At 42.8% G+C, this 26,390-nt stretch overlaps 1 protein-coding gene across 2 annotated transcripts; it reads right to left on the bottom strand.

The window, feature by feature from the left end:
- Positions 1-8,055: 8,055 nt before the first annotated feature.
- On the bottom strand, positions 8,056-25,920 carry Znf25 (zinc finger protein 25). Of its 2 annotated transcripts, none has more exons than XM_032905810.1 (6): positions 25,778-25,920; positions 23,911-24,013; positions 13,124-13,250; positions 12,755-12,850; positions 11,990-12,053; positions 8,056-11,495 (listed from the first exon to the last, which is right to left on the bottom strand). In XM_032905810.1, exons 2-6 carry the CDS (start codon positions 23,923-23,925, stop codon positions 10,430-10,432), a joined length of 1,368 nt encoding a protein of 455 aa, XP_032761701.1. In that variant the 5' UTR covers positions 23,926-24,013; positions 25,778-25,920; the 3' UTR covers positions 8,056-10,429. The 2 variants fall into 2 exon arrangements, with proteins under 2 accessions (XP_032761701.1, XP_032761702.1); XM_032905811.1 differs by lacking the exon at positions 25,778-25,920 and adding an exon at positions 25,062-25,075.
- Positions 25,921-26,390: the final 470 nt, after the last annotated feature.

Below are 26,390 nucleotides of genomic sequence, written 5' to 3'. Positions count from 1 at the left end.
TAGAGGAAGGCTACTGATTTATTTGAGTTAATTTTATACCCAGCCACTTTGCTGAAGTTGTTTATCAGCTTTAGTAGTTCTCTGGTGGAACTTTTGGGATCACTTAAATATACTATCATATCATCTGCAAATAGTGATATTTTGACTTCTTCTTTTCCAATCTGTATCCCCTTGACCTCCTTTTTGTTGTCTGATTGCTCTGGCTAGAACTTCAAGAACTATATTGAATAAGTAGGGAGAGAGTGGGCAGCCTTGTCTAGTCCCTGATTTTAGTGGGATTGCTTCAAGTTTCTCTCCATTTAGTTTAATGTTAGCCACTGGTTTGCTGTATATATTTTTACTATGTTTAGGTATGGTCCTTGAATTCCTATTCTTTCCAGGACTTTTATCATGAAGGGGTGTTGAATTTTGTCAAATGCTTTCTCAGCATCCAATGAAATGATCATGTGGTTTTGTTCTTTCAGTTTGTTTATATAATGGATCACGTTGATGGTTTTCCTCAGATATTAAACCATCCCTGCATGCCTGGGATGAAGCCTACTTGATCATGGTGGATGATTGTTTTGATGTGCTCTTGGATTCAGTTTGCAAGAATTTATTGGGTATTTTTGTGTCAATATTCATAAGGGAAATTGGTCTGAAGTTCTCTTTGTTTGTTGGGTCTTTGTGTGGTTTAGGTATAAGAGTAATTGTGGCTTCATAGAAGGAATTCGGTAGTGCTCCATCTGTTTCAATTTTGTGGAATAGTTTGGATAGTATTGGTATGAGGTCTTCTATGAAGGTCTGATAGAATTCTGCACTAAACCCGTCTGGACCTGGGCTCTTTTTGGTTGGGAGACCTTTAATGACTGCTTCTATTTCCTTAGGAGTTATGGGGTTGTTTAACTGGTTTATCTGTTCCTGATTTAACTTCGGTACCTGGTATCTGTCTAGGAAATTGTCCATTTCCTGTAGATTTTCGAGTTTTGTTGAATATAGGCTTTTATAGTAAGATCTGATGATTTTTTGAATTTCCTCTGAATCTGTAGTTATGTCTCCCTTTTCATTTCTGATTTTGTTAATTTGGACACACTCTCTGTGTCCTCTCGTTAGTCTGGCTAGGGGTTTATCTATCTTGTTGATTTTCTCAAAGAACCAACTTTTGGTTCTGTTGATTCTTTCTATGGTCCTTTTTGTTTCTACTTGCTTGATTTCAGCTCTGAGTTTGATTATTTCCTGCCTTCTACTCCTCCTGGGTGTATTTGCTTCTTTTTGTTCTAGAGCTTTTAGGTGTGCTGTCAAGCTGCTGACATATGGTCTTTCCTGTTTCTTTCTGCAGGCACTCAGCGCTATGAGTTTTCCTCTTAGCACAGCTTTCATTGTGTCCCATAAGTTTGGGTATGTTGTACCTTCATTTTCATTAAATTCTAAAAAGTTTTTAATTTCTTTTCTTTATTTCTTCCTTGACCAGGTTATCATTGAGTAGAGCATTGTTCAATTTCCACGATATGTGGGCATTCTTCCTTTATTGTTATTGAAGACCAGCTTTAGGGCCGTGGTGGTCCGATAGCACGCATGGGATTATTTCTATCTTTCTGTACCTGTTGAGGCCTGTTTTTTTGACCAATTATATGGTCAATTTTGGAGAAAGTACCATGAGGAGCTGAGAAGAAGGTATATCCTTTTGCTTTAGGGTAGAACGTTCTATAAATATCCGTTAAGTCCATTTGGCTCATGACTTCTCTTAGTCTGTCTACGCCTCTGTTTAATTTCTGTTTCCATGATCTGTCCATTGATGAGAGTGGGTGTTGAAATCTCCTACTATTATTGTGTGAGGTGCAATGTGTGTTTTGAGCTTTAGTAAGGTTTCTTTTACGTATGTAGGTGCCCTTGTATTTGGGGCATAGATATTTAGGATTGAGAGTTCATCTTGGTGGATTTTTCCTTTGATGAATATAAAGTGTCCTTCCTTATCTTTTTTGATGACTTTTAGTTGAAAATTGATTTTATTTGATATTAGAATGGCTACTCCAGCTTGCTTCTTCTGACCATTTGCTTGGAAAGTTGTTTCCCAGTCTTTCACTCTGAGGTAGTGTCTGTCTTTGTCTCTGAGGTGTGTTTCCTGTAGGCAGCAGAATGCAGGGTCCTCGCTATGTATCCAGTTTGTTAATCTATGTCTTTTATTGGGGAGTTGAGGCCATTGATGTTGAGAGATATTATGAATAGTGATTATTGCTTCCTGTTATATTCATATTTGGATGTGAGGTTATGTTTGTGTGCTATTCTTCTCTTTTGTTTTGTTGCCAAGATGATTAGTTTTTGCCTCTTCTAGGGTGCCTCCTTATGTTGGGCTTTTACCATTTATTATCCTTTGTAGTGCTGGATTTGTAGAAAGATATTGTGTAAATTTGGTTTTGTCATGGAATATCTTGGTTTCTCCATCTATGTTGATTGAGAGTTTTGCAGGATACAGTAACCTGGGCTGGCATTTGTGTTCTCTTAGGGTCTGTATGACATCAGTCCAGGATCTTCTGGCCTTCATAGTTTCTGGCGAAAAGTCTGGTGTGATTCTGATAGGTCTGCCTTTATATGTTACTTGACCTTTTTCCCTTACTGCTTTTAATATTCTTTCTTTATTTTGTGCATTTGATGTTTTGACTATTATGTGCCGGGAGGTGTTTCTTTTCTGGTCCAATCTATTTGGAGTTCTGTAGGCTTCTTGTATGCCTATGGGTATGCAAGTAGGTTTTAATGTGGCTTCTGAATTTGGCTTCTTTTATACACTAAAATTATTTCAGATCCATTTGATGTTTTAGTTCAGAGCCTGTCCTCCTACACTTTATTTCATGATATGATCTAACAATAATACGTTATTCTGACCCTCAGTATCAAACATTGGATATTGGGAGCCATTAGATCTTTTACTATATCCCTACTACTTTTTTAAAAAGATTTATTTATTTATTTTATGTATATGATGAGTCCACTGTCACTGTCTTCAGACACACCAGAAGAGAGCATCAGATCCCATTAGAGATGGCTGTGAGCCACCATGTGGTTGCTGAGAACTAAACTCAAGACCTCTGGAAGAGCACTCAGTGCTCTTAACCACTGAGCCCTCTCTCCAGCACTCCCTACTACTTTTGAAAAGCATTTCCTGACTTTCTGATATTACAAGATGGATTTTCACTATACAGTCCTAGAACCAGCCATTCCTCAAGAACTCCAGTACCTATTACTAGAGACTTTGATGACTTAAGCGCTCCAACTGTACTCAGTGCTCTAGAGCATAAGTCTGTTTAAGCTTCTAAGCAGATAGCAGTAAGAAATGTTTTTACCTATCCAAGTTAGAAACCTCTGTGTGGTTACATAAAATATTGGGAAATCATAAACTACTTGGCAACACTAAAATGTTTCTGGATGTGGGCTGGCTGATAGCTCTCCCAAGGCTCTTCCGGATTCACTTGACCATGATGTGTCAATCAAACCTCATTCATGCTCTTGGTGGTCGGCCACAGATACATCCACCATGGTCAGAACAATGTAGATGCACGGGAAGCAAGAAAGCCTTCCCGTTTGACATAACTAAGTACCTGGTGTTGGTTTAAATTGCCATGCTGAGATTAAGTTAACTAGAAATAAACTTGACATGTAGGTTAAAAATGCATGAACCGAGTGGAAGAAACAGAAAGATATGTATGAATAGTCCCTGAGAAGAAACTAACCTGGGCAGGATGACCAGCTTCCAACCCCATGACCTAAATCCTCCTTCTCAAAAATCACTGGTCTGTTTGATGTTTTAGGGATTTTGTTGGACTAGTGAAGATTTGTTGATATAAGGTGTGCTGGTTTGGATAGGTCTGGGCCCTGATAGACTCATCTGTTTGAATACTTGTCCCATGGGGAGTGGCACTCTTAGGAAGTGTGACCTTATTGGAGTAGGTGTGGCCTCGTTGAAGAAAGTGTGTCACTGTGGGGGCAGAACTTTGAAATCTCCTATGCTCAAGCTCCACCCAATGTGAAACAGTTTCCTCCTGCCTTTGGATCACGATGTACAATTCTCAGCTCCTTCTCTAGCACCGTGCCTGCCTGGACACAGCCATGCTTCCTACCATAATGATAATTGACTGAACCTCTGAACCTGTAAGCCAGCCCCAATTAAATGTTTTCCTTTATAAGAGTTGCCGTGGTCATGGTGTCTCTTCACATCCGTAAAGCCCTAGCCACGACAAAAGGCAGTAAGTTTTTCCTTTAGAATCAAATGGTAGTTATACCATTTGAGCAGTAGTCAGTTAATCTGTAGTCCCAAGAAATGTAAAAAAAAATAAATAAAAATTAAATAAATAAGAAATAAAAAAAAACCTAGAGTCCAACAGTTCTAGACCATAACTATTTCCTGACAACTTTATGCTCCCTGTATTATCAAAAGTCTGTAGGTTGGTGTAGTTAGTTGTGAGTTCTATGGATACTCTCTGGGCAGTAAAAATAGAATTCATAAGGCACTCCCCTAATTCTTACACCTGTGACGAGAGTAAGATCTGGAACCTAAGGATTTACTTTGGACCAGAGAGATATATTAAGGTAATTAAGGTAGGGTGTGCACTTCTCGTTAAATGTGACTTTGGACGGGTGGGTGTAGGGTATGTAATGCTGGTACGTTGATTGGGAGGCGGAGCTGGGCTTGGTAGGATTATATAAGCAGACTATGTGTGGTCACTAGGCTCCGAGTGGTCAGTAAAGGAGAGACTTTGGATTGGTTCCAATAGCGCGCACACAAAATAGAGGTCACGGGTGAACGTGTTAGTGGGATAGGGCACCCTGTGCAAGAGTGTGGCCAAGGACAGGGGTGAGAGGTGAGGTTCTGGAGCTGAGGAAGAGGATCAGAGAGAAGATGAGGGAGAGAAAGAAGGCAGTGGCAGGAGTATTGAAGGTTAAGGGGATGAGAGAGGGAAGATGGGAATAGGAGATTATGTTTCAGAGGGGTGCTCTGGGGCCAACGATGAGTAGTTAGGTGGACTGAAAGAAAGGGGGTGCAGTGCAGAGAGAGGAGGAAGCCTCAGATGAAGTTTGATAAGGAAGGAGACTCATCTTCCAGATCAGTTTCCAAGAGAGAATGCAGGAGAGAGAGTAGGTTTGGAAGTTCAAGGCAACAGCACCTGGTATGCAGAAATGAAGGACAGGGTAAGAACCAGAGCAGAGGGAAAAGAAGGCTTGGAGCAGAGAATCTCCACCCACTTGTCATCTTGCTGGAGGAAGTCGTTCAGGTCCCACAAGATGACTAGGTTGAATGTGCCAAATTCAGGCCACCAGGTTTGGTTGTTGAGGACGTATTGGGGAATGATCTAAATACAAGGTCAGATGAAGCAGGGGATTTTAAGGTTCCATTGAGGCATAACTGATTGGTTTTTTTAAAGACTGTGTCTCACTATGTAGATCTGTGTCCCGCGCTACGTCTCGCCAGCAGGAACGACGCGGCACACACAGGATCCTACTGCAGAAAAGCTTTAATGCGTCTTGAGAGGGAGAGCATAAGCTTACAATGCGGAGACGCCGAGTGAGGAATAACTGTCCCTTATATAGGAAACTATCCTCGCCTAGGACGTGTCACTCTCTGACTGGTCGCTGCCAATTATGCCAGATGACGTACCAAAACGTACGTGTCCCTTTGAGTAGGGAAGTTACCAGGCGCCTGCGTATTGCCCTTTTTACTAGGTGCGTTCTGCCGGACGCCGGTGCCATCTTGTAATGGAGTATGTGAGGACAGCTCCTCACATATGTGAGGACAGCTCCTCGGACAGCTCCTCACAGATCTGGCTGGCCTAGAATTTGCTATGTAGACACCAGGCCCTGCTCCTTTGATTTTTTTTAAATTAAATTTACTTTATGTGCATGTGTTTTCACCACATGTATGTATGTGCACTGTGTGTGTGCCTGGTGTCTGTGGAGGTCAGACGAGAACATCAGATCTCCTCAAACTGGAGTGGGACAGCTGTGATGCACCATGTTTGCTCTGGCAGAGCAGCAAGTGATCTTAAACACTAAGCCATCTCTCCAGCCCCTAGTCTGAAAGCTGTCTTAGCTTTCTATTGCTGTAACAAAACACCGTGACCAAAGCTTACTTTTCTGTATAAAAAGAAATGTGTAATTGGGTGTACGGTTTCAGAGTGTTGGGGACCATATTGGCAGAGCAAAGACACGGTGTCAGGAACAGCGGATCCACAAGTAGGGGGCAGAAAGACACACTAGGAATGGCACCAGTCTTTTGAAACCCCAACGCCAACCCTGGGTGACACGTCTCCTTCAGCAAGACCTAGCCAACCATTGAATCTTTTAGATAAAATCTACCCTCCAAGGTTTTACTTTTATTGTTTCAAAAATTTTGATACACATATACAACATAACTTTATCACATACACCCCTACTTCCTTCCTCTACTTCTCCCTGCCTCCTTCCAATAATCTCCCTCCCAACTTTTAATTATTTCAGAAAATAACCCATTAGTTCTAATTAGTGCTGCCCATGTGCAGATGGGTGTGAGAACATCTAATGGGACTTGGACAATCTTCCAGTGGCCACCTACACCCCCCCAAAGAAAAGTGAATCTCCCTCTCTGATATTTACTTTTAAAAGTCTGGACAAGTTTCCCTTTTTGGGTTTATTTTTGCTACACAACTTCAAGTTCTAGTTCTAGACATAAGCAAGGGCGATGATCTAATTTGAACAATATCGATTTTCATCCCTGTGGTTACTCTTGGGTAAGTAAGCTCTTCTTGTAAATCAGAATCAACCATTGGCATAAATCCTAGCCCATTCCTGACAGCCATGGACACTCCAAACCATCCCTGCAAAGCAAGAGACGTCTCCAACAACAAAAACTTGACTTACTATTTCCTTCGTGTTTCAGTACCACACACTCAAAATTTAAATTAATATATTATTTATTTGCACATTACCTGGCAGGGGACCTGGCACTGGCCAGAGTCTGTCATTCAGCTGGCTTTGTCTAGCCAGTGGTGGGTTGAGTTGGATGGGTTAAGAAATCTGTGCTCACTGACAAATGACCAGCGGGCTCACTGTGGACAGCTCATGTTTCTTCATGGTCTGGTCTCAGACTAACCCATTGTTTAGCATGATGGTAAGCTTTATCCTAAGCCAATTCAACAGTGAGCCTTTGACCATCACACTAACCAGTGGAGGGGTGTAAATTGCTGACAAAGCAAAGATGATACAAAGTGGATGGGAATAAGGGATTGTTCAAAAAAAAGCAGTGTTGAGAGAATGGTTGAGTTTTAGTATAAAAAATGTTAACACTAGACCAAGGTGTTAGCCAGTCAGTTAACTTCCGAAGAATGGACAGAATGAAAGCAAGGTTAGGCTTTCAGAAACACAGAGCTGACACAGGCCGGTGTGGCTCTGGCAAAGAGATACCTGATCAGTCACTGTCAAATCTCCTGGTTGATTTTGATCAGGTTTTGTGGTTACTGATTAATGGCTTGAGACAATACAATGGCTATGCAACAGTGTCAGGTTTGAATCTGGAGAAAAAGAGTATCATGTTCTCACCAGTTGCCTGGGAAGAATTCAAGCTTTCCAATTTGAAGAATGGCTTCTGCCCAATGGGCACTGCATTCATCCTGATATAAAGCCAATTTAAAACACTGTAAGTCCAGTCTCATCCGTGTGAAATACCGGAACACTGTTACAGGTTACCAGTCAGTGTAACTGGAGTTAGGCATTACGTTTTGTTGTTACATGACATTAGTTGAACATTAAATCGATGGAGGAGGGGTGGTGAGAGGACTCAGCAGATGAAAATACAAGCCTGATGACCTGACCTCTGATCCCCAAAACCCACAGTGGAAGGATAGAACAGACATCTAGAAGTCTTCCCCATGTGCGAGCTGGGACACACCCGTGTCCCTGCCCCCCCCAAATATATGCACACACACTAATAATAATACAGATGGCATGCTATTATGAGATAGTAAGAAAATGGTAAATTATGTAAGAAGAATTAGTCACTGACTTGGAAGAAAATAAATAAATGTCATGGGGAAAGATTAATTGAAAATTTAATTCCATTTCATTGAGACAATGTTTATTTCATATATTTGTTACATTCCATCAAGAATATGTTTTAACATAACAATTCAGTAAGTAAAAAAAAACACATTTTTTTTAGGAGAAAAATACTTCGAAACCTAGGCATTTTCACATATAAATACAATCCACAAAATAAATATACTGCACAGACATCACCCACCCATAGACTGTGGCATCACATTTGTAATCAGAACATTTTGAAGAGTGGGCTCAGGACCAGCTGCAGCGTGTGCAGCCCTGAGTAACAGAGACCTATTCGGTAAAGTGCTGAGTCAGCAATGTCTCAGGCTCTCCTAGCCATGTGGTCTGCCTCACTAGCACCGTGCGAAGGCATCACCGGCAGAATGTAATCAAACGGGTTTGTATTAGTGTTCTCAAAGTGCTTTAGTTTCAGACACGGAACTTTCGTTTTGTACAACCTTCATGGGTCACAAAATATTTAATTTTTGCAATCATTGAGGAATATAAAACTAATCTCAGCTTATAGGCTACAAAAATGGGCTGCGAATCTGGCCAATGGGCTGTGGTTCACAAACCCCTGGCCTTGTCTACTCAGGATCTGCTCCTGAGCCACCGTGGGGAGATACACAGCCAAATCAAATCAAGGCACTAACAGGAATAAGGTGGGAGATAAATTCCGGCTTGCCAACCTTTTCACTGTGTGATTTGGGAAATACAAATTAATGAGAATGCTATCTAACGTTGAGTTACTATGTTTTACAGACACTTTTCTGAGTGCTTCAAAATATCAACATATTTCAACCTCAAGGCAATTCTAGGATGTTGCTGTCATTACCCTTACAGAGGAGGAAGGTGAGGCACAGTGAAGTTACAGGCCATGTTCATGCTGGGATCCAGGTCAAGGAAGGTAGTAGGAGCCTAGAATCTCACTTTCAGCTACTGGCCTTGCTGCCTCTGCTACCCAGAATAGGAAGGAAAAGCAATGAGGTATTTTTCATACACAATACAAACACAGATGCTACTGCTACATATCTACAGTAAGAGAAGTAAATACTGCTGCCTTAGAAACAGCTCGGACTGCTCAAATGCATGTCCAAGTTCAACTCATCACAATATAGCAGAAAAAGTTACAAAGTTTCTTTTGAAGGGCCCAATTAATAACAATGTCTGAACCCATTTGTAAGTGCCCAGACATTGACAAAAAGGCGCACAAATATAAAGTCTACACAAATATAAGTTACAGTAACAATGTCACCTGTGGGAATCACTGTTGCTACAATGTGACATGTGTCCTTCCACAGCTACTGAGCTCAGAAACAATCACTATGGGTTCAAGGAGAAAGTCACACATTTAGAAATGTTTTTTAAAGAGATAAACACACACACACACACACACACATACACACACACACCTCTACATCCTACATATCAAAAGACTTCTTTGTTTAATGATGTTTCCTGGTTGCTTTTGCTCCTTTTAAAAAAGATTATTTATTTATTTTATGTATGTGAGGACACTGTCATTCTCTTCAGACACACCAGATCCCATTACAGATGGTTGTGAGCCACCATGTGGTTACTGGGAATTGAACTCAGGACCTCTGGAAGAGCAGTCAGTGCTCTTAATTGCTAAGCCATCTCTTCGGCACGTTTTTTTGCTCTTTAAATACCTTTGATATATGCAATATTAGTTGGCTTCTGTTTGTATTGTATGTTTCTTTAAGGAAGAAAATAGAACCCTGAAACTGGCAGCAGGACTTGGAGTGTAACCACTGCCTTCAGGATAAATTGATTTTAATTTTTGTGGAAGGTGTTTCAAATATTTAAAATACTTATGTAGGTCCAATTAAAGTATTAATGGAACTAACATTCCATGATGAGCGTGTTCTTGATAAGGTTCTCATATCCATTGCAATCTATGCATGTATTCCCCTCCATCCTTTTAAGATGAGTGTAACCAGCCGTGTGGGGAGACTTCTGAGTGCCTGATACTCATTGGAATTCCTCACTGTGGACTTTGCATGTAGAGTGCTAGATGCTATGACAGAAACTTCTGGAAATTCACTTACTTACTGGATTTCTGCCCCATGCTATTTCTATATGGCATCAGTGTGACTTCTAAAAAACAAAGTTTCTTTCACATTTTGTAGTTTGCACAGTTTCTGCCACCTGTTATTTCTGAAAGTTGACCCTATGGTAAAGGTCTACCTAATGTCGTTGAAGAATTTCTTTCTGCACATTTGCTGATAATTCTGTGAGGAATAAAAAACAAAACAAAACAAAAAAAACCCCATGGCTGCCATTTTCCCCCCCCATACTTAGAAGGTTCTCCTTCTGTGTGGATTACAGCCAAAGGGTGAATTCCTGCAGGGGTTCTGAACTCACACTATTTGTTTGTCTTTCCCTTCTTGGAGTGTGTCTTCTGATGTTCCGTGAGTTGTGACTTTTTGATAAAGCTTTTCCCACACTCCTGGCACTTGTAGGGCGTCTCCCCTGTGTGCTTCCTCTGATGGACGACAAAATGGGACTTCTGAGAGAAGGACTTCCCACAGATCTCACACGCATACGGCTTCTCTCCCGTGTGAATCCTTTCGTGTAATCTAAGGACTGAGTTCACGGAGAAAGATTTGCCACACTCTGCACATTCATACGGCTTCTCCCCTGTATGCTTTCTCTCGTGTTTGGTGAGATCTGATTTATAGTAAAAGTGTTTCCCACACTTGCTACATTCAAAAGGTTTCTCCCCGGTGTGAGTTCGCTGGTGCACAGTGAGGGCTGACTTCTGGTAGAAGCGGTTTCCGCACTCCTTACATTTATAGGGTTTCTCCCCTGTGTGGGTTCTCTGATGGGTTATGAGGTGTGAATTCCTAGAGAAGAGTTTCCCACACTCCTTACATTTATAGGGCTTCTCCCCTGTGTGTGTTCTCTGATGGACGGTCAGGTGTGATTTTTGAGAAAAGAACTTCCCGCATTCCTTACACTCAAAAGGTTTCTCCCCTGTGTGTGTCTTTTGATGTACCAGGAGGTATGCCTTCACATAGAAGAACTTCCCACATTCCTTACACTCAAAAGGTTTCTCCCCTGTGTGTGTTTTCTGGTGTTCTGTGAGGTGTGGTTTCTGGTAGAAGGATTTCTCACACTGGCTACATTCGTAGGGTTTCTCCCCAGCATGGATTCTCAGATGTCTAGTGAGAGACGACAGGTGGTAGAAGATTTTGTTGCATTCTTTACATGGATAGGTTTTATCTCTGGTATGAACTTTCTGATGGATTGAGAGGTCTTCGTTTTTATAGAAAGCTTGTCCACATTTGTCACATTTATAGGACTTCTTGGTATGTGTTTCCTGGTGCGCCAGGAGGGAAGACTTCTGGCAGAAGGACTTTCCACATTTGCTACAGTCATAGCTTTCATGCCGGGTGGGAGTTTTCTGGCGCTTTGCGAGTTCCCCTTTCCTAGAGAGAAAGTTCCCAAAGCATTATTAATAGGACTTTCAAAGCTCTTCTGATGCCGTGCTTTCTCTGAATACTTTTGATGATAATTTCCATAATACTGTTTGTCAGGTTCATAGGGCTTCTCCCCTGTGACACTGATGATCTACACTGTGACCAAGCACTGTATGGAAAGACGCTTCTCCTACATTCTAGTCTCAGGGTTTCTTAATGGCCAGACTGTGCTTTCTATAACGTGGCGTCCCCTAGAGCAGAGTTCAGAAGGATGAAAAGTAGCTATGAAGTTTGGCTCTCTTGACCCTACATCAAGCCCCTCAGGCAGGCATTCCTGTTTCGGGTCACATTCTTTGGGGTTTACTCATGTGCTAGTGCTATCACATTTAATTAATAATTATTAATTAGTATTAATTAATAATTATTCTCCCACCTCCAGCATTTCAAACAAGACTATCCTTCCTCACAAAGCTTCTATTCTACACATTCGTTCTTAAACTTGCCTTGCAGTCCCAGCCTGTTGCTCCTGATGTCTGGCTTTGGGGTCATGAACCGTCCGCCGCTTATCTATAAAAGAATCAAGATTTTAACGCACCATCATGGCTAAAGGTCGATTCTTAGGCTTCAAGAAAGGGTGTCAAGACGAAATCACTCTCAAATGAAATTGTCCTCTATACCATTGTGACAGTTTCCATTATTATAAAGAGAGACTCAAAGAGAGATCAGCTAGATCTGCTGACCTGTGGACATGTCTTGATTATATTAATGGATGTAGGAAAGTAATCTAAAAGTGAGAAGCACTGCTCCCTGGGTTCTGGTCTTTAATTGCATAAAAGTAGAGAAATCTAGATGAGCTGTAGTATTCATTCTCCACCCTTTACACACACACACACACACACACACACACACACACACACACACCACACCACACCACACCACACATACACAGAGACAGTACCTACATGGCAGCTCAAAACTGTCTGTAACTCCAGTTCCAGGGATCTCATACAGACATACACTCAGACCAAACGCCAAGGCACGTGAAATAAAAATACATTATTAAAAAAGTAAAAATGTCTAATAAAAGACAGATTTACATGGAGAGGTGAAAATTGGTGTGCTTTTAGATTTAAATATATGCCAACAGTATCTTCAACCATTTCTAGAACTATAGAGGATTTAGGAAGACCCCTTAACTATTTCAAAAGGCTTTCCTGACCGATATTTCAAAGGGTCACGTGGCGCAACATGATTTTTTTCTGACTCACCACCACGGCTCCTACGTAAAAATTCTGCTCCTAGTGGCCATGGCTCTTTTCCTTTCTTCAACTTGGAGATCATACTCGGCTTGACCACACGATAGCCTGTTAATGACAGAGATAAGGGAATGGCATAAATCCCTCGGAAGAGAGGTATAATTTCAGGACAGTGGAGAAGATCCCACTTATGCTTCACAAATGTATTTTTTACATGAAGCAGTTAGGAGCACACACATGCGTCTTCTGGTATTCCCAAACAGATGAGCTCTGAATTGTGAAACAAAGCATCACTGGACTTTATAGAGACCCGACATGGTCCAGCGAATGGGAGAAGAGAGGGAAACTACAGGGAGTTACAGATAGGAAAAGTCTTCTCACCCACAGAGACCAGGTGACTGTAGGTCTCCAGCATTACATTCTTGTAAAGGGACTTTTGGGCAGGGGTCAATAGCTTCCATTCTGCCTTGGTGAATTCCACAGTCACATCCCTTAGTGTCACGGGTCCCTGCAACGACAAATTGGAACTCAGTTTGCAGTGACTTCGGGAAGCACAAAAGTCGGGAGGTAGAACAACAGCAGATCACTTGCTTAGCGTTTGCAAGGCCCTGGCTCAACCCTAGACAAAAGAGAAAAAGAAAAGCTAACGCATTAAACCAGCTCTGAGTCCCCTCATTATATTCACTCTGGACAGTGACATTAAAGAAATCACACATTTAGCTTTAGCTAAATTAGCTTTTGGGAAGGAGGCAAAGCTATAAATCCTAATGTAGCAGAAGTATGTTCAAGACACACGGTATTCTGAGAGTGGTAAGCTATTGCATTGTGCAATAGATTTTATTAGATTGGATTAGATGGTCAAACCATCTAACATCAACTGGAAATAAAGTTCATGATTGACAGCAATGTGGGCCTGTGACAGACAGCACCTTCAGGGACGTGTAAATGACACAGAATGAAAATGGTGTGCAGAATTGAGTCATTCCTTTATAAAGTCAAGTAGCAGAATGCAAATAATTTCTGATGCTTTTCCTTTGATTCAATAAAATGTATTTTTTTCACATGTAACAGACCTCATGTCATACACCTCTACATATGGTACATGAACTTTTCGGAGGGAGACATGAACCAATGTCCACTCACCACAGAGAGGGAGCCAAGGATAGACCAAAGAGCAATTCTAGCACAGTCCGACTTGGGGAATCAAACCACTTTGCACATTTAAGATTATGTATATAAGAAAAAAATCGTGAGTAGTTATTCCTCAGTTTTACACCACGTTGACTGCCTTTACATTTTGATGATGTGACCCCCACTGTAGATGACAATGCAGACAACGGGAGGCGCTTATGAGACAGAGGTGAGTGGTAGAGTTATAGGAGCAGATCCGTTATCTAAAGAGAAAACTCAGACAGACAGGGCACAGGGCACACCTCTGAGCTATGAGCAGTGCACACGCCATTGCAGACTCAGGGAAACAAAGGATAACACAGATCATGTGTGTGTAATGTATGAATGTATACGTGTGTAGAGGTATGTGTGCACATGTGTGTGCATGTGATGTATGCACGTGTATGTGCTTGTGTGAAGAGGTACAAGAGGACAAGTGTGTACATGTGATGTATATGTATGTGTAAAGGTGAGCACAAATGTGTGTGTGTGTGTGTGTGTAGAGGTACATGAGGACAAGTGTGTGCATGTGATGTATATGTATGTGTAAAGGTACATGAGTACAAATGTATACATGTGATGTGTGTGTGTGTGTGTGTGTGTGTGTGTGTAGAGGTATACATGCCCATGCCCATGTGTGTGCACTGTGTAAGCTAGAGCTGAAATTGTGTCTCTTCTTCTATATTCTCCATGTGGTAACAGAATGAGAATGTCCTCCACAGGCTGTGGCATTTGAATACCTGGTCCCGTTGGTGGTGCTACTTTGAGAGGATTAGGCCATGTGGCCTTGCTGGAGGAGATACGTTACTGGGAATAGGCTTTTCAAAGCTAGTAACCATTCACAGTTTGCTGGCTGCTTCCCGCTTGGGATTCAAAATCTCCCTTGCTGCCATGATTCTCCACCGTGACAAACTCTTACCCACCCTGAACCACAAGCTCAGATAGACCCTTTTACTTATACGTTGCCTTTGTCATGGTGTTGAATCGCAGCACTAAAAACCAATAACCAACCACTCTACCTTCCTTCTTGAGACAAGGTGTCTAACTAACTAAGCCTGAGGCTCAGAGATTCGGCTAGGATGACTGGCCAGGAAGACCCAGAGATCCCTGGGTTTCTGCCTTTCCAGCACTGAATTACATCCAGCTACATCCAGCTTTTTACCACGACGTTGGGGATCCAAACTCAGGTTCCCAGGCTTGGATAGCCACACCTCACTGACTGAGCTACCTGCCCAGTCTCACGCTTTAAATTAGTTGGACATTAATAACCTCTGGGAGGAAAATAAGAACGGGTCCTATAGGGTTTGCATGGTTTGGTAGGAGGTATACTTGTTGTTGTTGTTGCTTTTTAATTTATTTACATCCCAAACGCTGCCTCCTTCCGGTTCCTCCTCACAAACACCCTCCCCAATCCCCTTCTTTGAGAGAGTAGGGCCTGCCCTGGGTATCTGCTTCCAACCCTTGGTACATCGAGTCTCTGCCAAAGCAGGCGCATCCTCTTCCTATAGTTTTAATGACTTTTTTTTAAATTTGTTGAGACAGGATCTTACTAAATAGCCCAGGCTTGCCATCCTCCCTTTTCAGACTTTTGGAGAATGGGATGACAGATGCTTGTCACCATACCCAACTCCAGTTTCTCTCATTTTGTTGAAAGAAATGGTTTAGCTAGCCGTATCTATTCCCCACAAGATCGGAAATGTAGTATTTTATTAAAGAAACCATTAGGGTACACATGCATTCTTCTTTGGGGGTGGGAAAGAGGAAAGGTACACGCAGGGTTACATCAATACAGACCCGACTGGTAAGAAACACAGAATCCTCCTGAGTCCCTCTCCTGTGCACATCCCCGTGCCTGGCTGCGATACACTATTCCTTTTTAGTTTTCTTGATTTCTTGCAAACACTTCTTACTATTTTGTTCTATATGTTTGTTTACTGCCGTTGGGAATGATTTTCTGGCCACTGCGGTTCCATCCTCTAATTACTGGCCTGCTTCCACCCTTCCTTTCTGCATCTGCTATGTCTGTTCTATGCCTTACTCAAGGCCTGGCCTTCCTCATCTCCTCCTCATGGCTGCAGGGACCTTACCTAACCAAGCTGCGCTGTGTTTTCTCTTAAATTCCGGTAAAGTTGCACTTGAAATTGAAAACCAAAACAACAAAGGAGTTATATGTCTTTTATTTTTCTCTTATTACCAGATCAGTTGGACTTTGCCTTTGGAAACTAGAGGACTTTCCCCTTTTAAGTAAGAATGGCAGTGACCCTTCAGAGGGGGGTGTTTAGAACCCACAGATCGAGGTCTTTATGGAGTTCTGAAGTTGTAGTCTCTTGGGCTGCGTGGTTTTGTGACCTGGGGACTCCACTACTCCTCTGCTTTTCTGACACTCTGGTTGTGAATTTGCTTGTGGGTGACTTGTTTGTTGTCACTTCTTTCCTCTGACATATCATGCAGTATACTTTCTTTCACGTCTCTGTTCCCCTGGGCCTGTTATATTCCAGTCATCCTTTTATCCTAGGTCATTTTCTGTTCTGTTATTTTTTCCTGAGTTAATTGATATTGTGCATTTATTTACTTTTCTGTTTTTTTTTTTTTACCATAAGCCTCTAATTTCTAAGGTTCTTTCTTATCATAATTACTCTATATTAAAGAATTACGTTACAATGTCCCTTGGTTTTTGTTTGGAGAATATTCACATCATTTGAGCACATAAGTACTCACGCTTCTGCCTCATCCTTACATTAGCATTACATGACGGTTGGCAACCTCTTTTGAGCGAGATTATGTGCAGGTCTGTGCTTGTGTGTCCCTGCAGGTTCACGTGCACATGGGTCCATCTCGTTCTGTTTTGGGGCTTGGAGGGGGGGGATTTGTTTGCTTTGGTTTTGTTGGGGTTTTTTTTGTTTTGTTTTGTTTTTGTTTTTTTTGTTTGTTTGTTTTTTTTTGCTTTTGAGACAGGGTCTCTCACGTGGGCCTGAAGTTCATTCAACTTGGCTCCCAGTTGGTGGCACCGTTTGGGGAGGGTTAGCTGGCGTAGCGTCCCTGAAGGGAGCATGTCCCTGGGGGCAGCCTATGAGGTTATAAAGCATCATCTACTTCCAGTTCGCTCTCTGCTTCATATTTGTGCTTGAGGACGCAAACTCTCAGCTTCCTGCGTCTGCCTCTACGCATGTCACTTGGTGACATACCTCCCACCGTGACAGACTTCTACTCGTCTGGAACCATAAGCCAAACTCCTCCTTCCATAGTTTCCTCTAGTCATGGTGATTTATCACGGTGATGGAAAAGTTACTAATATACCCAACCCAACCTATTAAACGGTGCTGGGGATCAAACTCAAGTCCTCGTACTTGCCTGGCAAGTGCTTTACCAACCAAACGGTCTCCCTGGGTTCTAGTAATTTATTTTATTCATGACCAAATAACAATAAGAGTGGATTCTATTATGATGCAGTATGAGAATATTGCTCAAGCGTAGGTTTAAAATTGTGTTCTTTTGTTAGCAAAGCAAGTTATATATTCCTAAAAATCCCTGGGAAGGTGGTCCTGGGGTGCATAAGAAAGCAAACTGGGCAAACAAGGAAGAGCAGGCCACTGAGCTGAGCTCTTTCATGGCCCTGCTTCAGTTCCTGCCTTCGGGTGTCTGTGTGAGCTCCTGTGCTGGCTGGCTTCCCTCAGTCACTGCGGCATGGAAGTGTAAGGTGAATACACCCTTTCCTCCTCGAGTTTGTTTTGACCAGTGTTTTTGCCTCAGCAGTGGAAAGCAAGCTAAGACGTTAGCTCCCCATGTTCATTCGTCGTGCTATGTGAGATGTGTGTGGGTGCCGGGCCATGAAGCTAGAAGAGATTAGGGAAGGAAGAGACTAGAACACACACGACCTCAACGCAGCAAGGAAGTTATGGTGCTTGGTAGAGGGGGGAAGGGTGGAGAGGTCATGGGGAAGGGGGAGAACAGGGAGTGGGGGGAAATCGCCCTAACATTTTTTTGTACGAAAGTGACAAAATGGAACCAGATACTGTGTATACTCTCTTAAAATGTAGAAACGAGCAGCATAGAATTCACCAGAGAAGATCAACATCAGATTTGAGCAGATTGAATACAGAATCTGTAAAACTGACACCACTCGAGCGGAGGACACTGGCTCAGCATTCCAGTGTCAGCGTGACTCGTAACCTGTTACTACAAACTCAACAGAGAAAAGTGACACCACCCTCTCAAAAGATCTTCTCATAATGAAAAAACTGTCCAAACCAGGGCAAGGCGACACAATGGTTTGGTTTATAAGTGCCTGTCAAAAGTCTACGGGTTCAAGTCTTGTCTGGAGCTAACAGAATCCTTAGAGGGTCTAGTTAGACATATCCATGTCACCGAGTGTGTGGTACTCAAGAGAACCGTAAAACACTGGTTCCCTTTTAGTCGTAGTATGAGGAGTTCTTCTCCACCATGACTCCTACCATGATGAGGTGATTTGTCACAGACAAATGCAACTGAGGCAGCCAACCATAGACTAGAACCTCGAAACCATGAGACCCAAACAGTCCACTTCTCCTTACCAGCTGACAGGGTATATGTGACAGCAGGTTGACACAGAGGAGACTTCCCTAATGTGATCTAAGACGTTTCTCTTATCTAAGATGTGCGCCCTCTGTAACATTCAGTGAATGACTAGCTTCTTTCCCCTTAAGGTAAAGGGAGAAAACAAAGATGTCTACTCTCAACACTCCTATTCAAACATCCTAGAGAGAAATCATAGCCAGTGCTATAAATAACAAACTAGGAGGACTATAAAAGGAGAAATAAAACCATTTCTCTTTGTAGATAGTATTCATTCGTGTGGACCATTTCAAAGAATCTTTAAAACACTTTCCATGACTGATAATAGAGTTAACTAAAGTCAGTGTTATTGAAATCTCTCTCTCTCTCTCTCTCTCTCTCTCTCTCTCCACATATCTATATGTGTGTGTATATATGTATATATATGTATGTATGTGTATATATATATATATATATGGCTATTAAATACTACTTAAGTATTAGTTCAACCAAGTATGTCTATGGCCTGTATAAAGAAAACCATGTAATAATGAAGAAAGAACTCAAAGACTCAAGCTTGGAAGGCTACCGTGTCAATCTTAGAACAATCAGTATATTTGATGTAATTCTAATCTTAGAATGCAAAATGCATCCAGTCCAAATTTAGCAGTCCCCACAGTCTTTAACAGTCCTGACTATATTCAAAAGTTCAAAGTCTCCTCTGCGACTCAAGCTAATCTTTACTGCAAGTCCTCATAACATCAAAAACAAGCACAGAGCCAGGCAGCGGTGGCACATTCCTCCCAGCACTTGGAGGCAGAGGCAGGTGGATCCCTGGAGGCCAGCCTGGTCTCCAGAGTTCCAGGACAGTCAGGGCCACACAAATAAACCTTGTCTCAAAAATAAAAGCACATACTTCCAACCTACTATGGTATGGGGTAAATGTGCGTATTCTCAGATATAAGAAGGAGGGTGTGGAGTGTAAACAGGGAAACAGATGGATGCAGACCAGTAACCTAGCAGGAAAATACCAGGTCCTCGAGCTCCACGTCTAGGATCTAGGATACCCGCAGCACACGTAAAGCCTCTCTTGAGTTGGCTCCTCCCTGTGCTTATAGTTTTTCTCAGGAGTCAACCTACAGTCTCTCCAACAGGCTGGGATCTCCATGACAACGTAGGGATCCCCTGCACAGCTTCCTGGGTTTAGGGAGGAGCCCTTTCACCACAGCATTACAGGAGACACCTGGTGATGTGTACTCACTGGGCACTGTTTGCCAGGGCTTTCCGCTGTGGCGCTATTCTTTCTTTATCATACACTATTACTTGAAAACAAAACGAAGTCTAGTTTAGTCTTCTCAAGAAGGGAATACGTCCCTTTCCTAGAGCGAACAGTATCTATACATATCGTTTGGGCTGTTCTATGAAGGAGAATCAGCTCTTCTCGTTTGCTTATTCAATCATTTATATTGAAGTGGCCTCATGTACTTATCTTATGCTTTGAATTAGAAGCAAGCATTATGGTATTTTTGGTGTTTAAATTGTTCCAGCTTTTTCGATGAGGAACTGTTTCAGGTTTGCCCCCTCCCACAACCCCCATATCCTTTTAACTTGTCCCAGTTGCTTGGTTACGTCGTTTCCATACTTCCTGATGATATGGAATTATCCGTGCTTAATGTACATCCCTTGCCTCAGTATTAGAATCAACCAAGTCTCTACAAAGAGGCAGGCAGATCCTGGTCTATACTACATAGTGAGACTGTCCTAAAAATACAAAACAAAACAACAACAACAAAAATAACCTTTTACACAGCACGAAATAAAAACCACCCTGTATGCACTCCTGTAACTGTTCACTCAGAAAAACAAGAAAACGAGAGGGAGCATGAGGATGTGGAGAACTGGATGCCATGCACTGCTAACTGGACTATTAAAGGATATGGACACAGTTGGGCAGAACTTCCTCGAAAGATTAATCGCTTCCTTGATGTCTTTACCCACTATTTCTCTCTCCTGAAGGCTGCATCCGTGCCTACTGAGAAGACCCTCATCCCTGCCTACTGAGGAATGAGTCCTTCTGTCATCAAGAGAATCAAACAATATCTGCCCTCTCCCCATGCAGGCGGTAATGCTCCACCCACAGGGAGAACCATGAAGTAAAGAGTCCAGGAAAGGCTGCATCTGTGTTAGAGTTGAACGGCTGAGCACAACCATAATATTAGAGTCCTAAGACGTTAGGAGTCCAAAGCAAATGACCTTTGTCTATCTTCAGTCTTCTTTTTTTTATTTATTTATTTATTTTTATTTTTTTTATTAACTTGAGTATTTCTTATATACATTTCGAGTGTTATTCCCTTTCCCGGTTTCCGGGCAAACATCCCCCTCCCCCCTTCCCTTCCTTATGGGTGCTCCCCTCCCAACCCTCCCCCCATTGCTGCCCTCCCCCCCACAGTCTAGTTCACTGGGGGTTCAGTCTTAGCAGGACCCAGGGCTTCCCCTTCCACTGGTGCTCTTACTAGGATATTCATTGCTACCTATGAGGTCAGAGTCCAGGGTCAGTCCATGTATAGTCTTTAGGGAGTGGCTTAGTCCCTGGAGGCTCTGGTTGCTTGGCATATCTTCAGTCTTCTTAATAGCCATTCATTTCCACCTTCGTGTCTGACCTGACATCCCTCCTTGTTAACTCCTCTAGAATGTACAGACAGACTCCAGCTTTCGCCAGTGCGGAGACCATCAGTGTCCTCAGTGTCTGAAGCCTGTGAGAGATTTCTCCACCGCACTGTGCTCTGCCCACTGATGCTTTCACTGGAGTCTTTTTAATGTACCATGACATATGACTCTTCTGTCATTACAAAGACCATTACCAAATTGGAACATGGAATTTGAGATATCTTGAGTCTGCGTCCCTAAGCCACGATCACCCATATTTTGCTCCAGAATGAAATATCTCTTCTTCCTTCTGACTTGAGTGCTACAGTTTTGCAATGGCATTCTTGACTGGAGTCTCCTCAATTATTACCTTTGAGAACAGCGTTCCCTAACACATGACCTGTTTTCCGCTTCTTTGCTTTCAAATTGATTGACTACCCCTCTGAACATAAACCAGAAACGCAAGTCAAATATTGGTGAATTCCGTAGTTGTTTTAAAATCATATTTGTTAGCAGCAGCCGTGACCTAGTCAGAAAATTCTTTACATAAGAAGTTGTCACATTCATCATGGAGGTCGTAAGATTTCCCAAGTTCTAATTTTCACATTAATCAAGTTTTAACATTAGTAATAAAGGGTGTGTGTGTGGGGGGGATTGCTAACAGTTTTCTTCCTGGAAATGACAGACTTCCTAATTTTTTTTTTTTAAAGTTTGTTTCTGGGCATGTGGTGACAAACGCCTTTAATCCCAGCACTTTGGAGGCAGAGGTAGGAGAATCTCTGAGTTCCAGGCCATCTAGGGCTACACAGTGAGACTTCGTAAATTCTGAATAGCCACAGTTTTCCTGCCAGTTCTTTCAAATATAAGAGATATCCAACGAAAAACTGATCTTTGCATAAAAATCTCCCAAGTTCTTGCCCGTGGGTACCAACCATCGCAGTTCAGGAGTAGCTTAGAACGGGAGCATCCCGTTCTCTCACACAAAATGCTCAAAAGATGTGTGCTTACGTGTCAGGGGTTAACTAAGTTAATAATGTTTACTGTGGCATTCAGGATGGATGTGGATTAAAGTATGATAAGTGATCGGGAAAGGCCAGCCATTAGTACTGTTATTATTTTTTATTTATTTTATATATATATGATGAATATGCTATAGCTATCTTAAGACACACCAGAAGATGACATGGGATCCCATTAAGGATGGTTGTGAGCCACCATGTGGTTGCTGGGAATTGAACTGAGGACCTTTGGAAGAGCAGTCAGTGCTCCTAACTGCTGAGCCATCTCTCCAGCAGTCCTGTTATTATTATGAGCGGATTCTCATTACCTTTCAATCATCCCGAAAGTAGCTTTCACTGTTCCATGGAGGACAGTCTGAAGGAAGTGCAAAAACCCAGTGACAATAATGTCACTGTCATGCTTTGTGCAGGCTCTACACTCTCATGCTACTTTGAAAGTTTTATATGAATCAAAGTCACTGTATGGCTTTAAAGCAATAGTTCTCAACCTGTGGGTCGAGACCCCCTTGGGACCATCAAATGACCCTCTCACAGGGGTTGCCTAACGCCATCAGAAAACACAGATATTTACATTGCAGCTCATGACAGCATCAAATTTACAGTTATAAAGTAGCAATGAAAATATCTTTATGGCGGGAGTCACCACCACAAGAGGAACTGTATGAAAGGGTTGTAGCATCAGGAAGGCTGAGAACCACGGCCTTCAAGAATTGTTCTTAGTTCAGAGCAGAAGGCTGACTTATTTACTGTGATGCAAATATTTTATGAAGAGCGTATCCAAGATGAAATGTCAGCAAGGAAATAGGAAAGGACTTTAGTTCTTCCGCAATACAGCTAATATGCCAACACTGTACCATGAATACCCAAAACGTACAACAGTACATTTCACATGTAAACGTAACTCACAAGCTCTGCTGCTCAACTGTGCCATCTTTCCTCAGCTGCTCCCCACCATCACTCCATTGTTTTAAGTCATGCAGGACAGCCATCGGTCTATATCATTGCTCCTGCCATCAGTACAGATGCAATTTGCTCATCGATAGATAGCATGATCTTTGTTGGTGCAGAATCCCTTGAAAGGGTCTGGAGGGCCCCCAGGGTTCTTCAGACAGTACTTGGATGGCTTAAGCCAGTCATACCTTCCAGGTTTAATACAGACATTCTCTTTCTGTTTAAAGATTGCTTTATTTTATTATTTCATGTGTATGAATGTTTTGCCTACATGTATGCATGTGTTCCATGTAAATGCCTGGTACCTGTGGGGGTCAGAAGAGGACATCGACTCTCCTGGGACTGGAGTAACAGATTGTCTCAGTTAGGGTTTTACTGCTATGAACAGACACCATGACCAAGACAAGTCTTATCAGGGACAACATTGAATTGGGGCTGGCTTACAGGTTCAGAGGTTCAGTCCATTGTCATCAAGGTGGGAACATGGCAGAATCCAGGCAGGCATGGTGCAGGAGGAGCTGAGAGTTCTACATCTTCATCTGAAGGCTGCTCATGGAAGACTGACTTCTAGGCAGCTAGGATGAGGGTCTTAGAGCCCACACCCACAGTGACACACCTACTCCAATAGGGCCACACCTTCTAACAGTGCAACTCCCTGGGCCGAGCATATACAAGCCATCACACAGATGGCTTTGAGACACCATGTGGGTGCTGGGAAATCAAACCTGGGTCCTCTGCAAGAGCAACAACTGCTCTCAACTACTGAGTCTACTCTCCAAATCCCTAGATTCTCTTTCAAAAACCTTCATTGAACACATGTGTGTAGAGAGTTAAACAAATTAAGGTACTCACCTTGAACTTGGTCATTTTCTGCTGTGCTTTTAGAGCCGGGTTCCACCCTTTAAAGTCGGAAGAGTGAAGTCCTAGGAAATCATATGCCACAGCTCCAGGTCCCCTGTGAGAAATTTCCACACAACATTTCAGTACTATATACTGAGAAGCTGTCCTTTCCACCCAATCAGAAGGATCATGAGGAAGCACTACTGGCCTCTTTATAGAGAGTTCCCATGCAATCTTGGCGAGCCTGGGATATTTTTTCTTTAACTAAATCTAAACATCTCTACTCTCTGTCTGTAAAGCATGTGTCTGCTTACCGACTAACACAAAAGAACTCAGCACCAAATAATACACACCAAATAAAGCCAAATAACAGACTGGTTTCAAAGTGGGTGTGACATATGCAAACAGGGGGCCTTAGGTGTCTATGCTGGAGGTAACCTTGTTTTCTGTTAATATCACAATTCCCCAAAGTTTAGAAAGTCGTTTCAAAGCTTTCAAACACCAGGCATTTCTTCTCCCTAAATTACAATTTCTTAAAGCCAAAAGAAAATGAAACACTTCTTCAAAGAACCTTACATATGGCCCATTTTCTCTTACATATGATATATTTTCTCTTACATATGATCCGTTTTGCCTTTGGTTCTGTTGCAATGTTTGCTACTTGAATTTGGGACTTACAATGCTATTATTATTAAAATGAAAGGAATTAGATCACAGTGAATAGCCCTCCATGCAGCCTCCAATCAAGTCTTGACAGACACACAACAGGTTCAGATCCTTGTAATTGGCTAGCCTCTCAAAGCAGACTGAAATGGGGGTGGGGTGAAATTTAATTACATCTTAATGAACTTTTGCATGGCTGCCAAATCTACCCTCAAAAATAGCAATTCGAAGCCACATGGAGTGAGGCACACTTTTAGCCCCAGCACTGTAAAGGCTGAGGCAGGAGGATAGTAAGAGTGAGGCTGGCTTAAGCTATAGATGGAGAGCTAGACCAGCTTGTACTACTTAGGGAGACCTTATTTCAAAAAAAGGCATTAATTAATCAGACAACAGTTTAGTACCATATTCCCTAAACAGGCATATCATGTATACAGTTTAAAAAAAAAAAAAAACCACAAAATCCAGATGCAGATGCTCAATTTTAGCTAGCTGGTGCTTACCAAAGGCCTAATGTATAAGGCCAGACACAAATGATTCAATCATCAGCCTTAGGAAATCTCCTTCTTAACAGAGAACATAAACGGACAACCGTTCTCATCTTTAAGATCTGCCTCTGCTAGACAGGGTGGCACACGTCTGTAAATCCTGCACTCGGGAGGCTGAGGCAAGGGGCTCAACAGCTGCTATCTAGTCTGGAGCTCCAAGGCCAGACCCTCCCGCCCAAGTTTGTCTCAGGTCTATTTCCTTAGAGGGTGTATATAATTCTCAGTTTCTCAGTAAAATTTAATATTAAAAGGTATTTTTAAAAAGCAATCCTGTACTTCCAAATAATTGTTCAACAGTCTAACAAAGGCTGGACGAGGGATATGGGGAGAACCTTAATTAATCTTTCACACTAAGGGATCCAGAGGAGGCTCGGAGAATTTTTAGAAAGAGAAGACTTCGGGTATGATCAAGTATGCTTCAAGGCTATGTCCTCAGCCGCCGCTTTGCAGAAAGCAGACAAGACTTCAAGGGAGAGACAACAACCACAGAGTTAAACAATAGAGGATTAAGGCCACCCGCAGGTACTGGGTAAACCAAATAGCCTCTGTGAACAGCCTTGAGGGGCCCAGATGAAAGGACCTGGCTCTGGTAGAAAAGAAGCACCCCGCCCTGCTAATTCTACAGAACTCTGCATGACTGCCCTGCTCCGTGCGTCCAGAGCGGCTCTCACCTCGGTGACAGCGGTTTTAGGGAGGCCTCCGCTGCAGATGCCGGGGATGGGCTGCGGGCGGACGCCGACGTGGCGGGCTGACAAGGCGAGTGGGTGCCACGTCACCCGGGCGGTGGCTCAGACTGGCCTCCCTCCCGCTGATCTCCCCTCCTCTTTTCTTCTCTCCCTTCCTCTTTTCTACTCTCCCCTCCCCTCCCCTCCCCTCCACGACCCGCCCAGCGCGCCCGGCCGGCCGCTGCCCAACAGGATCCCGCGCTAGCAAGCTCGCCCACTGCAATCGGAGACCCTCCCAGGTCAGGGGATGCGGCGGGGCTCAATGTCCCCCCCCCCTTGAAGAAGGACAAAAGTTCCACAGCTGACAGATGGGCTCTGCCCATGCGCCTAACGGCCCTCCTTTCTGGACTACGCTTTCCAGAAGCCTCTGCGACGACTCCATTTGTGATCACATTATGAAGTTTGGCGCTGAGTACCTCACTGATGAGTGCCGTGCCGCTTCCCCGCAGGCCTGGTCTTAAGGGATGACTGAGCTAGCAATAGGCACCCTGGGGAGGAAGACAGATCGCTGTCTGAGGACGTGCAGTGTGCACCGAAGGATAGCCTAAATACTTGAAAC

Source organism: Rattus rattus, chromosome 6 (genome assembly GCF_011064425.1).
Source record: "Rattus rattus isolate New Zealand chromosome 6, Rrattus_CSIRO_v1, whole genome shotgun sequence".
Taxonomy (NCBI): Eukaryota; Metazoa; Chordata; class Mammalia; order Rodentia; family Muridae; genus Rattus; species Rattus rattus.
The sequence above is the reverse complement of the archived record's forward strand: the minus strand, read 5'-3'. Positions and strand labels throughout refer to the sequence as shown.